This window comes from Haliotis cracherodii, unplaced genomic scaffold (genome assembly GCF_022045235.1).
Source record: "Haliotis cracherodii isolate W230 unplaced genomic scaffold, xgHalCrac1.p SCAF_12, whole genome shotgun sequence".
Taxonomy (NCBI): domain Eukaryota; kingdom Metazoa; phylum Mollusca; class Gastropoda; order Lepetellida; family Haliotidae; genus Haliotis; species Haliotis cracherodii.
Genome location: NW_027266267.1, coordinates 19,765,835 through 19,783,919, shown reverse-complemented (window position 1 = coordinate 19,783,919; position 18,085 = coordinate 19,765,835). Strand labels below are relative to the sequence as shown.

Genomic DNA, 18,085 nt, shown 5'->3' with positions numbered 1-18,085 from the left:
TAAAATTAGTAGTCCCTTTGAGTTCGTTATAACCGTACTTTACTGTATGCAACTATTCGGTCAAGAGCCATACATATTATGTGCATGTTCTGTCAGTACACATACGGGGATATGTATTTCATTTGTCAACACCAAAACATGAATATGCACATATGTTCCTTCAACACATGTTCGACCAGTAGCTCCTAAATATGCACATTGTTCTCAGATGCCAGTGATATACCAGCACATTGAGAGGTCCTTCACTACAGAGGAAGTGCTGGGCATTCTCCACAACCCCGACTGGTCCAGAGTTATCCGAGAGCCCCCTGTCAAGCCCCGTGGAGGGCAGGTGTTCCTCTACCACTACACAGAGGAAAGCAAGATAGGTACATCTCCCATATCATGTGTTGATCATGTTTGATCAGGATCAAACGTGTCAGCTAACTTGGATTTAATAAATTTGTCATGTACAGATGATCACCGATGCAATACATGTAACTTCAGTACTCATTGTATTATTGAAATAGATAAGGGATTTCATAAGTGAAATTGAAAACTGCATATTGTATTTTACTGTTCTTGTTGTACTTATGATGTATTGCGAATCAGAGAATTTATGAGAAGGGAACAATTGAATGTTGACTTCCTCTGAGTTGTGTACGAGTTCAGTCAAACAATCTTGCTTCGTGGTACTGAGGCCATGGTCTGGGGAGTGTTATACATTCATTTCTTAGTTTCATAAGCATGATAAATGAACATAGGTCAGCTCGGGGTCATTATTTTGTGTCTGAGTGGGGTATTCATGTTAAACTACGGCATGGCATCTTAGTTGACTAGTGGACTATAACATGGGCATTTGTCCTGACTAGTACAAACAGGCTCTCTCTCTCTCACATCACCTCATTAATTGGACCCGTGAAGATCCGGAGTAGAATAGGTCTTCAGCAACCCATGCTTGCTGTAAAAAGGCGACTATGCTTGTCGTAAGAGGCGACTAACGGGATTGGGTGGTCAGGCTCTTTGACTTGGTTGATGCATGTCGTCGTATCCCAATTGCGTGGATCGATGCTCGAATTTACAGACCGCGGTGTCATATAGCTGGAATATTGCTGAGTGCGGCGTTAAACAACAAATAACAACAAACAGAATTTGTTAACATTTTGATTGTAGAAGAAATAGTTATCTAGATGTTAAGATCTTTTAAATCATTATACACTGGAAATACACATAAAAAGTGATATCATTTCTACAAATTCTACAAAAGTCTTTTGAAATACCTACATTTTTGCTTGTTCCAATAAACAGATCATGTGAGTTTCAACGCAAACGAGAACAAACTATTCTAAACTACGTAGATTTACTTTTAAAAGACAAGGTTCTAGTATTATAGTAGTCTTAAATATAGTGTACGAGTTACTGTTCTACCGTGACTGTACACTGTCTGTAAACATTCAGACAAACACGAAATATCAATAACAAAACATTTCTGTAACCGCATGCAACACACTGTAGTGATACATTCAACCTTTATACAATACTGTTTTCTATAGAATCACTTAGCATATTATTCCTATTTTAATGACTTATGTGTTTATTAAACTCAAACAAAACAGGAGCCTAGTGTGGTAGTCTAGTGGTTGAAGCATCGCTCGTCACGCCAAAGACCCGCGTTCAATTCCCCACATGGGCACAATGACCTGTTCTGGTGTACCCCCCAACCCCCACCCCCTCCCGAGCGCTAAAAGCAGCGTAAAACATCACTCACTCACTCCACAACAAACAAAACAATTCATATAATTATCATAGTTTCTAGCCAAATCCATATTTCAATGTTTGTTCTACTTTCCAGATGACTGGAGATGTGACCAGTATCACTTCAAACACGATGGCCTACGTAAACAGCCAAGAACTAATCCAAAATTCTATAAAAACTTCTTCATAGTCAGAACCAACCATAGCAAAGCGAAGGGAGACAAAAGGTTCAAGAAACATGCGTACATTCTGATTGGAGACCATAAGAACCTTGTGTTGTTCCAGTACCTTGGAGATGAAAGTGTAGCACAGGACCTTCCTCACGGGAACTCAAAGAATGCCTCCTTGCTGTATACACGTCTTTGTCCGTCAGTCATCGAGGCCATCAAGGACATCACCGTCCCTTCAAGGGAGGTGCTGCAGACACTTGAGGAGCAAGCCAGGTCCTCGGCAGTTCCTGAAGTCCATAAACCGCGGTCCTTGTTGCAGATTAGCAACACAAGGAGCCGTGTGAAGAGAAGGTCGAGAACGGGTAAAAAGAAGACGCGAAGAAAAAAGAGAAAGAAGAAAGAAGATCCTGGAACAAAGCATGAAACGGTTGTGAGTCCCTGTCTTGCGACAACGTACCTTCCTGACCGAATTTCCGCTAAGCCCAGTGCGGAAGCTGATGTCACTCTGTCGCCTGATGCCATGTCTCCACAGACCAGAATAGCTGCACTAGCACAACTGTGTGAAAATATCTATCAGGAGAATATGGTCAAGACTTCTAATGAGGAGGCTCAGAATTCAGACAGACTTGTCATTGACAAAGGATACGATCCAGCGGAAGCCATTGACGCAGAGCCATCTGCCCAGACTGGGAATGATGAATCAGGCATCAATAACATGTCAAATCCCAATACAGACACAGAGCTTGAGGTAACAGATACCAGCTTAGTGTTTGAAGTGGGAAGGACAGTGTGTATTCCGTTAGCCAATGAAGACAGAGACAGCAACAGATTAGCTGAAACACACAAAGTGTGTGACATTATTCAAGATAGCGGAATTTCATCAAGTAACATGTTGGTATGTGATGTTCAAAACTCAATAGACTCCGACACGAATTACACAGAGCATGGCGGACTTGGAACTCGTTATACTCCTGTCTGTTCATTGCCTTCAACTGCCGACGCACCCAACAACTTGGAACATCATATTGAAGTCATGGACAGCAACCAACTTCATCGGATCCTGGCATTGGTAAGAGAAACCCTGCAGATGGTTTCTCCTGGTACAGAAACCTGCCTTTCATCAAATACTAAGGTCACATCTACTGCGTCTGTAAATGAGTCGAATGGCGATGTTTCAACATTGCAGCAAGGGGGACCGTGTGCCGTACTTCAACAAGGAACATCACTACCCCACACTGCTGTTTCTCTCATCGCGCAAGTTTCCTCAACATGGGCAACTGACTTCCAAAGCATCAAGCAATCCTTACTACGGTCGGATTCCCTGGGATCTGTGATTCAGACTCACCTTGAACTTCTTGACTTAATTGCTGCTGTTATTGTTGGTGCTTACAAAACCAGCACTGACTGCCTTACTTTTGTCGAGACCCTGAAGAACTACCCATCTCATTTAGAGAGGCATTTGAGCAGGCAGTTGCCAACAGACGTTGTTGACAAGAGCACTAAGTATCGGATCGGTAACTACACCATATCAGGAACTGACATTTTGAGATTAGACGGAAATTCCTGGCTGGATGACAGTGTAAGCGATTTGACAGGCATTTGTTTTCCAAATAATCAACAGTGAGGTTCACAAGCTTAGGTTTAGGCATTATAAGTATAATATGAATCATTATTTATATTCTGAGTGCTTAATAAATGTAATGATTAATTAAAACTTATAGGGCTGTGTTTGACCAGTTTCATTATTCATAGGTGGAATGATGACAACTGTTCCACTGAACGAAACATATTGTTTGTTGAACTCTATCTTTACGCCAAAATTAATTCAATTTTAAGCATATATGAATAACCTGACCCTGCCATCTTTACACTTGCAGGTTATCCATGCGTTTCTCCATCTTCTCAAAAAGCAATACACTGAAGAGAGGCAGCGGGATGTGAAGATACTGGAATGCTTCCAGTATAAACTGTGGGAGAAAGGAAACTATTCTGAATGGCTGTATGGAAAGGTGAGACATACCATTTTACCCGGGAGGCAGACTTCTACGGCTATTGAGGCTGATATGTGAGAAATGTTTTTGTACAGACTAATTCATATTATTACATAACCTGATATGACACTGGAATCCTGCTAGTCTCCATGAAACCAGAGGGACAAAAAATAAATATGTATCTGGTTTAACATGGTAAATCAGGGGTTTTCAGTAACATACTCGTATGATAAAATCAATATATAAATCATCCGGATTAAGGGGGTAACTACCAAGTCATGCTTTTTCACGTTGTTGTTCTTTGTCGTTTAACACCGCACTCTGCAATATTCCAGCTATATGACGTTGGTCTGTAAAAATTCGAGTCTGGATTGGACAATCCAGTGATTGACATCATGATCATCGATCCACGCGATTGGGATATAATGACATGCATCACCCGACCCCGTTATTCGCCTTTCACGACAAGCATAGTTGCTTTTTACGGCAAGCCTGGGTTGCTGAAGACCTTTTCTACCCCGGATCTCACGGATTTCTTCATATGTGATCACATACCATTTCAGGATCAGTTCTCATCATTCGACTGTATTCTTATGCCGATTTGTGTCAGCAATCACTGGGTTCTATTAGCAGCCAATGTATCGAATAGAACAGTGTGTATAATCAACTCCCAAACATCAAGGAACCTTTCCCCACAAGTGACTCAGCACTGGATGTAAGTTGATTGTGTTTTACATCGTACATGTCAGTTGACCACATATACCCCATGTTCTCATTATTGATAAATATGCTTTTAGCCAGCTCTGCATATCATTGTGGTGTTAATTTGCTAAGAAACAATTGCATAACGTATCCAAAATGATTAGATGGTGGTTTCCAGATGTGTGAGTGTTTGAGTAGACACATATGGCTGCAAATCTTTTGGCACTTTATCATAAATGAAATGGTTCACTAAGGCTATGTATTCCTAAAGTATTGTCTACAGTTCCTGTAGTGAATAGCCATATTTGTTCAATTTTACTTTTTTTTAAGAATGTCATTATTTGGTAAAGAGATTAGTATTAGGAGGAAACAGGCTGGTGTTAGCCTGTTAGACAATGTAGTTTTTCCAGTGGGCCAAAAATCCCATCTGATCATTTCGGGCAGGAAGTTTATGCAGTTCCGCAGTCGGACTACAGGAGAAGAGCTGAGTGTATGGAGGCCCCTGCAGCAGCCTGTGTTCCCACAGACCGAGTGCAGCAGCTGTGGAGTGTTTGTGCTGATGGTGAGGATGCATGATATCACTGACACAATCAAATATATGTGACATAGTTCATATGCAATGTTTTGAATAATTTCATATATCATATTGTTATATCAATATTTTTCATTTTTCATGATCACATTGTACATGATCTGACCGAAACTACTGTAATGCTGATTTGAGATAACCTTTCTTTAACATGAGAGAAAAGACCAAAACTTGACGCATGACAATTTATTTATTTTCCCTATCAGTTTGTAATATATACTGTTGCTTGATATCTGCTCAAATTGAGCAGCCCAAGGTCAATGTGTGTGAAGAAGGCGTCACTAAACAACTGCACACGAACACTTTATTTATAATAAAAATTTGACTGGATATATTTTAATAGGATTCTTAGTAACCTCCAATGAAGGTGAAAGTCATCAGGAACCTTATAATCAAAACACCAGGACCTGATAATGTAATGATTAGTGCACTAGCACTTTCTTCTATGTTTCAAATTCATATCAAATGACAGATATTTACGCATTTATATACTTCCGAACAGTATCTTTACATTGTGACACACTTCACATTTGTAAGACCAAATTAAGATCGAAGGTAAAGGGCAATAGACCTGAGATCCCTTTTTGGGTAGCTAGACACATTGCACTTTCTGCTCCAAATTTGTTTTTCCAAAAAACATGTCGTAAAAGTGCTTATTAGTTTGGTATTAATGTAGCAAAATTCTTAATATTTTCTTTTTGAAAGTTCTACAGCATTTAGTGTGTTTGGCTAAATTCCAAGTGATAAAGACTAAGTTGTATGACATAATACTGCAAAACGGATAAAAGATGTTGTGGTCAAACTCATTCATGATTCATATTTCTGGTGGGAAACCTTTAAGGCCTTTTGTGGTGGGGATAGGGCTTTGTTTGTTTTTGCAGGTAATGCAAGCACCAATCTATAGTGTATATATTACAGACACAATAACGTATGTCACACTGCTGATGAAAAGTTTATGTCATGTCGACATATTTTTCTTTGTAACTTGAGAGCAATTAAATATTTCAAGTTCCTATGAAAAAACATTTCCACTCATTCTACCATCTCAAATATGATAGAGATTTAAATGAACATGAACAACTGATAAGTGAGTGAGTGAGTGAGTATGGTTTTACACCGCTTTGAGCAATATTCCAGCATTATCATGGCGGGGGACACCAGAAATGGGCTTCACACATTGTACCCATGTCGGGAATCGAACCCGGGTCTTCGGCGTGACGAGCGAACGCTTTAACCATTAGGCTACCCGACCGCCCCTTCAACTGATAAGTAATATATGTGATGTAACATTATGCCTACGATGTCATGCCGACACCTTTGCTTGAATCATGCAGGCTGCAGAAGCCCTTGTTGCAGGAATCCCTCCTGGCATAATGAGAACTTGCCACGTGGCTATGTACAGGCGCTATGTCAAACAGAGGCTCGTGTCAGCAGCGGAAGTAGTGCAGACCGCAACCATGGAGGACGTCGCCATTGCGGGTATAGATGGAGCCAAACCTGTCGATATGGTGGACATCTCTTCAGAAAGACATATTGATCACTCGCAGGGGTGCGAACAGGAAGACCTGACTGTACCAACTGATGAAGCATTGCAGATTACCACTGAAGCTATCAACTCCACAGAGGTCATGACATATGCTGCTCTGCCTTGTGATCATAGACCAGGTAATGCTCAGGCGGATCTAGCTGAGGGTCAATCTGAGGATGAGGAATCTGGAAAATCAGGATCTGACAGGGAACATGCAGATGACTGTAAAGAGACAATCACAGAAGAGGAAGAGATGATGGATGCCAGTACAGAACATGTCTCAGATGAGGAATGTGACGAGCATGCGGCACTGGGAAAACCTAACACCAGTGTCCTGATTGACTGTACACCACTACCAGGTAGGATTTCTCATTTACTTGGGTGGCATGGGGAAAACCTAACACCAGTGTCCTGATGGACTGTACACCACTACCAGGTAGGTTTTCACATTTACTTGTGTGGCATGGGGAAATCCTAACACCAGTGTCCTGATGGACAGTACACCACTACCAGGTAGGTTTTCACAGTTACTTGTGTGGCATGGGGAAATCCTAACACCAGTGTCCTGATTGACTGTACACCACTACCAGGTAGATTTTCACAGTTACTTGGATGGCATGGGGAAAACCTAACACAAGTGTCCTGATTGACTGTACACCACTACCAGGTACGAATTCACAGTTACATGGGTTCAGTTACTCTTAACATAAAACCTGAAAATGGATTGCTGGGAATCCGATATTGGCTCATGATAAGTTTGGTCTGTTGGCACCATGATAGTTTGTGTAGGTTTCACACAGACACATGTGCATATCCCGAGTCATTTAGAGCTTCCTCCAACATTTCGGGGGCAAGGGGTGACCCAGTGGTCTGAGGCACTGCAATTCACTATTATATGCAGAGTTGTGTTCCTTTGCCATGCAAGAAACCTATGATTGTGGGTCCGAATCCCGGTTCACCTAGCCTAGGGTTCTAGGTTTGTCAGCCATACTTGAGCTCGCGGGTTTCACCAAAGTGGTAACGGCTGTATCACTTCGGGCTTTCCTCCAACATTAAGTAGAATACGGCATTAAACATCCAAGCAGCCTTAAACCAAACTCACTCACTCACTCTTCATACAGTACACTTATAAACTAGTTACTCAGTGGTGTGGTGGTATTTGTTGTAAATGGGTTCGTACTGTACATTAAATATGCCCAGACTTACACTTTTTCTTTGCAGCACTGGCACAATGTGAGGCGATATATCGAAATGAAAGGCTGCATTTCACAGCTCTTACACTGCTTTGTATGGAGAAAGGACGACTGCATTTGTCAGACTTGACCGAGGTCAGTGAATCTTTACAGTCACACATCACATGGTCTTGTCAGTTGTCTGGAGTTGAGGAGCTGAGCCCAGTGCAAGTGAAAACATGTCTACTGGCCTTAAATACTACTGTCGTTACAATTGATGATGATGTTGTTCAATTTAGACAAGAGAAAACGCTATCTCACATAAAAGATATACTCACAAACACTTCTGTTGAATACATGGCGAAAGTAGATCTTGAGTTCATATACCTGCATGTAAAACTTCATCATACGGACGCTTCTATGGATGAAGAGCAAGTATTTACCCTCAGCTTAGATAGGGCAAGACAGAAGGATCTTGCACAACGATTTGCTCAGGAGATAATCAAGCATAATTTTGCTTTTACTTTGTCGCACCAAGCAGCTGGAAAGCACACATTTTGTGTTCAAGTGGCCAGGCTGATAAAGCAATATATGCAGACAGGCAGTATGACAGAATTATTTGCGTCACCTGATATCAAACATGGCGGAAACTTCCTCAACTGGTTGTGTTTTGGTAGAAATGCTGAATTATACAAAGTACTGTGGATGTTTATCCCAGAGGTGGCAAAAGAAGAGTGTTTGATCTACTGCTGCGTGAGTGGTAATTTAGACGTTCTTCAGCTTCTCCTAGAAGACATGGATATCAAGGATGTACTGTCCTTGAAACCAAAGATGCAAGAAGTGGAGGGTATTCATAGCTGTGGGATAAAGACACAAGCTCTTGCAACTCACTACTTGCCAGCCTTACACCTCTCCTCCTACTATGGCCACACAGATATTGTCAAATGTCTTCTTGAGTTGGGATGTGACATCAATGCCCAGCTTCCTGACGAGTTTGATGGGAGAGAGGGTCCTGTACCTCCAGGATCAACCCCAGCTGCAGCTGCCACATCTGGAGGACACACAGCTGTGCTGCAGTGTCTCATTGACCACCATGCTGCTATGAATCTTGTAGATTGTAACAATAACTCCCTCTTGCATTTAGCCTGCAAAGGAGGACATACAGATGCTGTCATGTTACTCATCAGTGAGTGTGATACGTCAGCCAGGAATATCGATGGAAACACACCCCTTCACCTGGCATGTGAGGAGAGAAAACTGAGGGTTGTTGAGGTCCTGCTCAAAACAAATGGAGATGTTACTTTGCTTAACTACCAAGCCTTCACACCTTTTGATATTATTTGCCAGAAGGGATACCTTGATATTGCAATATTAGTGTTAAATGCCACGTCATACCCGCTACCGCATGATGGTTACAATACACCGTTACATGCAGCATGTAGGGGGGGATACACAGAACTTGTGAAAATTTTGTTACGTTACAATTCAAACAGATCAGTTTGTAATAATACATCCCGTATGAATTGTCGTTTTGAGAGTTCCAGACCTTTGATGTTTTCAATGAGTGGCAATGATGTCAAACAAACACCATTTTTTGAGGCCTGTAAGAATGGTCATATTGATATTGTCAGACTGTTGATAGAGAAAGGCGCTGATGTATCTGCTGCTGCTGCTGATGATGATGATGATTGTTACACAGCTCTACATTTGGCCTGTAAGAATGGTCATGTTGATATTGTCAGACTGTTGATAGAGAAAGGCGCTGATGTATCTGCTGCTGCTGCTGCTGTTGCTGCTGATGATGATGATGGTTACACAGCTCTACATTTGGCCTGTAAGAATGGTCATATTGATATTGTCAGACTGTTGATAGAGAAAGGCGCTGATGTATCTGCTGCTGCTGCTGCTATTGCTGCGGCTGATGATGATGGTTACACAGCTCTACATTTGGCCTGTAAGAATGCTCATATTGATATTGTCAGACTGTTGATAGAGAAAGGCGCTGATGTATCTGCTGCTAGCTGTTTTGGTTCCACAGCTCTACATTTGGCCTGTGAGAATGGTCATATTGATATTGTCAGACTGTTGATAGAGAAAGGCGCTGATGTATCTGCTGCTGCTGCTGCTGCTGATGATGATGATGGTTACACAGCTCTACAGTGGGCCTGTGAGAATGGTCATATTGATATTGTCAGACTGTTGATAGAGAAAGGCGCTGATGTATCTGCTGCTAGTTGTTTTGGTTCCACAGCTCTACATTTGGCCTGTGACAATGGTCATGTTGATATTGTCAGACTGTTGATAGAGAAAGGCGCCGATGTATCTCCTGCTGGGAATGGTTACACACCTCTACATTTGGCCTGTGAAAATGGTCATATTGATATTGTCAGACTGTTGATAGAGAAAGGCGCTGATGTATCTGCTGCTGGGAATGGTTACACACCTCTACATTGGGCCTGTGAGAATGGTAATATTGATATTGTCAGACTGTTGATAGAGAAAGGCGCTGATGTATCTGCTGCTGGGAATGGTTACACAGCTCTACATTGGGCCTGTAAGAATGGTCATATTGATATTGTCAGACTGTTGATAGAGAAAGGCGCTGATGTATCTGCTGCTGCTGATGATGACGATGATGGTTACACACCTCTACATTGGGCCTGTGAGAATGGTCATATTGATATTGTCAGACTGTTGATAGAGAAAGGCGCTGATGTATCTGCTACTAATAGGCATGGTAACACACCTCTCTCCCTGGCCTGTGAGAATGGTCATATTTATATTGTCAGACTGTTGATAGAGAAAAGCGCTGATGTATCTGCTACTAATAGGCATGGTTACACACCTCTCACTCTAGCCTGTAAGAATGGTCATATTGATTTTGTCAGACTGTTGATAGAGAAAAGCGCTGATGTATCTGCTACTAATAGGCATGGTGACACACCTCTCTCCTCGGCCTGTGAAAATGGTCATATTGATATTGTCAGACTGTTGATAGAGAAAGGCGCTGATGTATCTGCTACTAATAGGCATGGTAACACACCTCTCTCCCTGGCCTGTGAGAATGGTCATATTGATATTGTCAGACTGTTGATAGAGAAAGGCGCTGATGTATCTGCTACTAATAGGCATGGTTACACACCTCTCTCCCTGGCCTGTGAGAATGGTCATATTGATATTGTCAGACTGTTGATAGAGAAAGGCGCTGATGTATCTGCTACTAATAGGCATGGTGGCACACCTCTCTCCCTGGCCTGTGAGAATGGTCATATTGATATTGTCAAATTGTTTGAGCAAGATATTGTGATGGCCGTAGGAAAATGTAATTCTGCACTTACAGCGCTTGTTTTGAAGAAAACTATTATGGATTTTGTAAACATCTCAACAGAAAGAAACAAGCCATATGCCATTAGTTGTAACACTATTCTTCAGAAATGTTTGAAAACGAACATATGTGTAATTTCTTCAATTTCCAACATGCTCTCGACTCTTAAGCAATATCAAGACAAGATGGTCCTGGTCAAGCTTTTAACTTCAATTTGTAATTGTGAAATAATTAAAAACATGTTAATTAAACTAAAAGTGACTAATTTTCCAGATATATTACATTATGCACTACTTCAAAAAGCTGTTGCCAAGAGTGATGCACATTGTGTATACTTTCTCACAAGAGGTCATGCATTGAGGTCATTTTCAGATAATCAGTTGTTGAACATGATGGTAGAAGCTGTTCAAAACAAACACTTCACTGTGTTTCAAATGTTGCACAATGTCCCACATGTTCATGATTCAAGTGATCAGTTGGTATTCCATGCATGTAAACATGGACAGGTGCAGGTTTGTAATGTTTTGTTGTCATGTGGATCCTGCCACAGTGGCAGATGTTTGATTGCAGCATTCAAAGTGAGGAACGTTGTGCTTGTAGAATTGTTACTTAAATGTGATGTAGACGTGAATGCCTACGATGGTAAGGGAAATTCCTCTCTTCATCTAGCATGTGAACTAGGAGATGACAAGATAGTAAAATTATTGATTGAAAAGGGTCAAAGTGTACATGGAACTAACGCACAGATGGAGACGCCTTTATTTGCTGCAAGTCGACATGGACACGTTGCCGTTGTGAAACTGGTGTTATCGCACGGCGCAGACATAACAAAGACAGACATCGAGGGTAACTCAGTTCTTCATTGTGCATGCCTCTCTGGTGAAGTGGATTTACTTCAGTTGTTTATACATCATATCTCACTTAAAACGAAGCATGTGCTTGGACAAGGGGGACCAGTGTCTCTTAGCCGTGTACTTTATTTTTCAAATAAAAATGGAGAATCGCTTCTCCATGTTGCTTGTAGAAATAAACATAATCAAGCTGTTGAAATACTGTTTCAAAACAAGATGTCAATTTATGCGAAAGATAACAAAGGCAATACGCCTGTTTCAATGACAGAGAAGCAGAAGTCTCTGTTTGTAGTTCTTTGTAACCTTTCTTGCGAGTTACAAGAAAAAGATTCTACTGGAAATACCCTACTACACATTGCTTGTGATAGGGGTTATATCGAATGTGTTGATGTACTATGTAGAAGAGGAGCGAATGTATCAGCTTCCAATAACAAACTGGAGTATGCTGTACATAAGGTTGCGGAGAGCGGTAGTGTGGAAATCATGGACATCCTTTTAGCACATGAAGCCGATATAAATGTGACTGACATTGACAAACAGACCCCTCTCCATCTTGCATGTGCTGAAAATAATTTGGAAATCGTGGAGATTTTGATAAGAAACAAAGCAGATGTAAATGTGTGTGATAAACATCATGTAACCCCCCTACACTTAGCATGCAGAGATGGGTTTACGGAAATTGCTGCTGTGTTGCTAAAGGCATTTGTAGATGATGGAGTAGTTTCTGAGAATAATGTTACACCACTAGTTTGTGCTTGTGAAGGCGGACATATCAATTGTGTCAAACTCTTACTGAGGGCTGGAGCTAATGTAAACGTAACGGGACATCGAGGCAATACTCCATTACATCGAGCTTCTGCTCAGGGCCATGAAAGTGTTGTGAAAGTATTACTTTCATGTGGAGCTGATCCACTGCAAGGAAATATCAATGGTAAACTTCCCCTTCATCATGCAGTTTTATGGGGCCATCTTGGAATAGTCAAAGTACTGATAGACAAATGCAAGTCTTATCTGATGGATTCTTCAAATATGCTCCTTTTGCTCGAATCTGTCTGCTCAAGAGGCTATGTGGAGATACTAAAAAGTCTGATGGAATTCTTTGATCAGTTTTTAATGCCACCCAAGAACATGTTTCATCTAATTAAGACTTCAATCATTTCAAACCACACTGAACTTCTGACTATTCTAGAGGGAAAAGGTTGTAATATTCAACAAAGAGACGACCGTGGATGGAGTATACTGCAAGTGGTGTGTGAATCTGAAGGCATTGATCAAACCTCATTGGACAAAGTTCTTGAATTAGGGTTTGATCTAAGAGAAATTACAGAACATGGGGAATCACTTCTTCACATAGCCTGTAAAATGGATAATATCGAAACAGTAAAGCATTTGATAGAGAAAGGTGCCAATGTTCATTCAAAAGACAATTCAGGTGACACAGTTCTTCATGTGGCATGTGCACACGGATACTTTGATACAGCTACCGTCCTGATTAAGAAGGGGTTGAGCATCAATGAAAAGAACTTGAAAGGCTTAACTTCACTTGACATTGCCATTGCAAATAAACACTATGGAGTGACCTGTTTGTATGATCCCTATTATGCTTTGTCCAACAGTCGACCTAGAATCAGCATGATGTCTCTTCACCACATATGCCGTGACAAAAAACCCCAGCTACTCTACAATTTTGAGATTGTGTTTTCCGAGGTGGACAGTGATGGGAATTCTGCTCTTCACATTTCCTGCTTGGAGGATTCAGATGAAATTGTACAACTGCTTGTAATAGCTGGAGCTTGGTTGAATTTACGAAATACCCTTGGGGAGGCGCCAGTACACGTAGCTTGTCGAGGTACATTTTCTTGTCTCAAAGCTATGACTGATGCAATAGTCAACAGGGATCTTTTAAAGACAGTGGTATCATTGCGAGACAGAAATAACAATACTCCATTGCACACTGTAGCGCATGAACGAAAGTTTGAACATCTATGTTTACTTCTGGAGAAGGGTGCTGATGTTAACTTGGCCAACAACTTTGATCAAACAGCTCTGCACATTGCTTGCTATGTTGGTGATGCGAACATAGTCTTGACATTACTAAACGCAAGAGCTAATATCTTAGCAAAAGATAAATGTGGAAACACACCTCTCCACATCATATGCACAGGAGGTAATCTGTCCTTGTTAAGACTGATAAATCACAATGAAGCAGTGATTGCCACACGAAACTATGAAGGAAGAACACCTCTCCATGAGGCAGTCAACCGTGGATATCATTCCATGATCCTGTACATGATGACTAAGTACTGGCACTTCACCCAGTCCGATCTGTCTGAGGAGGGGCTTCAAGACTTTATTATTAGAATGGGCAGAGAAGACTTTACAAAGTTGTTGATGGGCGAAACGATTTGCCCAGACTCTGAAGGCAATACACCTCTCCACCATGCTGCAGAGACAAAGAGTCTCGTTATTGTAAGGACGTTGATGAGACGAGGATACAGCTGTCAAGCTACAAATGAACTGGGAGAAACACCTCTGTTTAATGCATGCTTAAAAGGAAGTGCAGCTATAGTAGAACTCTTCTTGAAGGAAGGCTCTCCACCATATATCACAAATGACAACAGCATGACGCCACTGCATGTAGCCTGTCAGACAGGACATGTAGATATTGTGGTCCTCTTGTTTGACTATGATCCTGACCTAGGCGCCAGGACTCACCTGGGCCAGACAGTACTTCATCTGGCATGTATGTCCGGGAGTGCAGATGTTGTTGAAGTTTTGCTGAAAGCAGGATCAGATATAAATGCACGGGACAACAATCTAGATACTCCCTTGCATATGGCAGCCATACATGGTAAAGTTGACAGCATCATTCTCCTGGCTAAATGGGGAGCAAGAGATGTACAGTGTAACCAACAGGGTGATTTAGCTCTTCATCATGCGTGTCGTGAAGGTCGTTCTGATGCAGTGAAGACTTTACTGAATATTGACAGTGATGCTTCAGTTTTGAATCATCAAGGTGTATCTCCGGTTATGCTGGCCTGTGATCGAGACTGCGAGTCAATTTTGGAGTTGTTGCTTCAAAGGTTATTGGTTGAGGTGCAGATAGAAAGTGTACAACCAACTGACGACTCTGTCCACGAGAAATATGTCACTAACTTGAACTACTGCCTTTATTGTGCATGTAAACACAATTACCTCCGAATATTGCAGCTTTTAATCAAATACAATGTTGATATTTATCACACATTCACTGACGCTGAGTTAAAGCTCATCAATAGACAAAGCATTGAAGAGTTGTCACAAAGTGAGAACGAACACAGAACATTACAACCAACTGCCCTGCATATAGCCTGCTATAGAGGCCATGCCACCTGCGTAGAAACTCTCATGAGATCAGGTGCCCTCTCTGAATCAAAGACATCCTCTGGAGACACGCCTCTACACGTGGCTTGTATACACGGACATGACGATACAGTGGCATTATTACTCAATAAGGGCATCTCAGCATCCCCTGTTTCTGATAATGGCACAACACCTTTACATTACGCATGCAGGGGTGGGTTTGAAGATGTTGTATCGAGGCTGTTGGCGGCTGGAGCTGACCCTGACGCCGAAGATGGTGATGGGAAAACACCCCTGGCGGTAAGCCGAGGAGGAGGGGTAGCCGACATGTTCCTTAAGAGGTGAGTAGCTTGTGAATAAGGAAAGAGTGAGTGAGTCTGTGATTTTGGTCTAATGCCGCTTTTAACAGTATTCCAGTTATATCACAGCGTGTCAGCTTAATGTGGGAGGAAAGCCCGAAGTGATGCTGGTCTCAGACGTTTACCACTTCGGTGAAACCCACGAGCATGGTGCTGACAAACCTAGAAACATAATCGGGGCGAACCGTGATTCAAACCCACAATCATAGGTTTCTGGCGTGCCCAAAGGACGCAAATCTGCACAGCGAATCGTGGCGCCTGAGACTACTGGGCCACCCGGGCCCCCGAATAAGGAAAGAGAAAGATACGTGTGTGCGTGTTTGCACATGTTTTTGTAATGTCGACTTGGGGTGAAAACCTGACATATCTTAAATACTTCTTGTAAAAAATGTTATTGAGTTAAATATCTATGGGCTTTATTACACTATTTGAATCACCAAATGACCAGCATGACATCATCGTGTGTACTTCACATTCCATATCATTTCCTAGTCATGGAAGTTCACGGAAAAGGGGGAAGGACACATCCCAGGCAGCAGAGATTCCTCCACAGAAGGTGTCGAAGGAATAACTACGGGTATGGTGGTCTTTCTGCTTTTTACAGGAGGGATAGTCACCAGGGGTAGCCCAGCATACGGCAGTGCTTCAGAGAATCATCTTACCGAATAATGAACTTGGCATGTCATGTCCCCATTTGGAGGATTGTTCGTACGTATCTGAAGTTCACTCTCCTGCCACATGTAGACTAATCCTAGAAACTTTTGATAACTTGGGACCGCCCCCGAGGTCTAGTGGTAGAGCGTCTGCCTGGAGAGTAGAAGGTCCGGGGTTCGATCCCCAGCCACGTCATTCCAACAAACGTTAAAAGATGGTACTTGTTGTTACCCTGTCTGGCTCTCGGCATTAAGGGGTTAAAACAAGGACTGGTTGCCTCGGAGTAAGTATACTGTGTCTGAGTGGGGTAGTCATGTTAAACTGCGGCATGGTATCTCAGTGGGCTAGCACTATAAATCGGCATCAGTCCGGACTAGTACAAGCAGCCTCACACACACACATGACGCTATATAAGTGCAATAATCTTGGACGCGACGTTAAACACCTTTTCACCTCACCTTTGATTGATTGGCTTCTTAAACATCCCATTTTACAATGCATCATACATACCTGCTTTATAGTGAGTGAGTTTGACTTTACGCCGCTTTTAGCAATATTCCAGCAATATCACGGCGGGGGACGCCAGAAATGGGCTTCACGCATTGTACCCATGTCGGGAATCGAACCCGGGTCTTCGGCGTGACGACCTGCTTTATAGAAAATCGATGAAACAATTTGAATTTTCAAATCGTACATTGTTTTGTTTCAGGTGGTGGAGGTCATTCTGACCCAGGTGACCCCAGACAAGTGCCAAGTCAAATGATACTTCTGAGATCTGGAGACTCTCAGGGAACAGATGCCGCCTGCCCTGCCCTGATTCCGTCTGTATGTAGAAGGACAGTGCACACTGCAAATGTATTCATGTATGCGAAAATGGTGTTTCAATGGCCAGTTCACCATTTTGGGTAATTATAAGTGTAAATAGATATTCAAACAGATCCAATTGTTGTTGAAGTAAGTGTAAATAGATGTTTAAATGATTGACAACAAATACAATATCTTCTTTGATGGGCATTTAGAAGTTGGGAGTACTGAGTAAGGATAAGAATTTATAGATGAACAACTTCTTTATTACAATTAAGAGCGACGTTTCGGTGTAGGTTCTAACACCGTTATGAAGCAAGTGATATACAGAGGGTGGTTGACAAGTATATATATTGCCTCCTACTTGTATATATACTTGTCGACCACATTCTGTATATCACTTGCTTGATAACGTTGTTAGAACCTACACCGAAACGTCGCTCTCAATTGTAATAAAGACGTTTATCATCCATAAATTCTTATCTTTACTTAACAAATACAATTGTTGTTGATGTAAGTCTAAATAGATATTTAAATGATTGACAACAAATACAATTGTTGTTGATGTATGTGTAAATAGATATTGAAATGTTTGATAACAAATATGCATTTTGTTTATGTGAGTGTAGGTAGATAATCAAATGTTTCGCAACAAATACAAATACCTGAAAGTGTCATTAGATATTACTTTTTTAACAACAAATACGCATTTTGTTTATGTAATTGTAAATAGATGTTATATGTTTGACAACAATTACAGATTTTGTTTATGTAATTGTAAATAGATGTTATATGTTTGACAACAATTACAGATTTTGTTTATGTATTTGTAAATAGATGTTATATGTTTGACAACAATTACAG

General features: G+C 41.4%; 1 protein-coding gene across 1 annotated transcript; it reads left to right on the top strand.

Annotated features, from left to right (window-relative positions):
• Positions 1-208: 208 nt before the first annotated feature.
• LOC139458236 (uncharacterized) lies at positions 209-17,472 on the top strand. The gene is made up of 9 exons (XM_071239603.1): positions 209-368; positions 1,832-3,483; positions 3,782-3,913; positions 4,459-4,610; positions 5,042-5,159; positions 6,521-7,073; positions 7,936-15,745; positions 16,256-16,340; positions 17,127-17,472. The coding sequence occupies exons 1-8, from the start codon at positions 209-211 to the stop codon at positions 16,332-16,334; spliced, it is 10,656 nt and encodes a 3,551-aa protein (XP_071095704.1). The 3' UTR covers positions 16,335-16,340; positions 17,127-17,472.
• Positions 17,473-18,085: the final 613 nt, after the last annotated feature.

Coding starts and splice junctions, on each gene's coding strand:
- LOC139458236 (XM_071239603.1), top strand. CDS start 209: ATGCCAGTGATATACCAGCACATTGAGAGGTCCTTCACTACAGAGGAA. Junction 3,484..3,781: donor ATTCCTGGCTGGATGACAGT/GTAAGCGATTTG, acceptor TTACACTTGCAG/GTTATCCATGCGTTTCTCCA. Junction 3,914..4,458: donor CTGAATGGCTGTATGGAAAG/GTGAGACATACC, acceptor ATACCATTTCAG/GATCAGTTCTCATCATTCGA.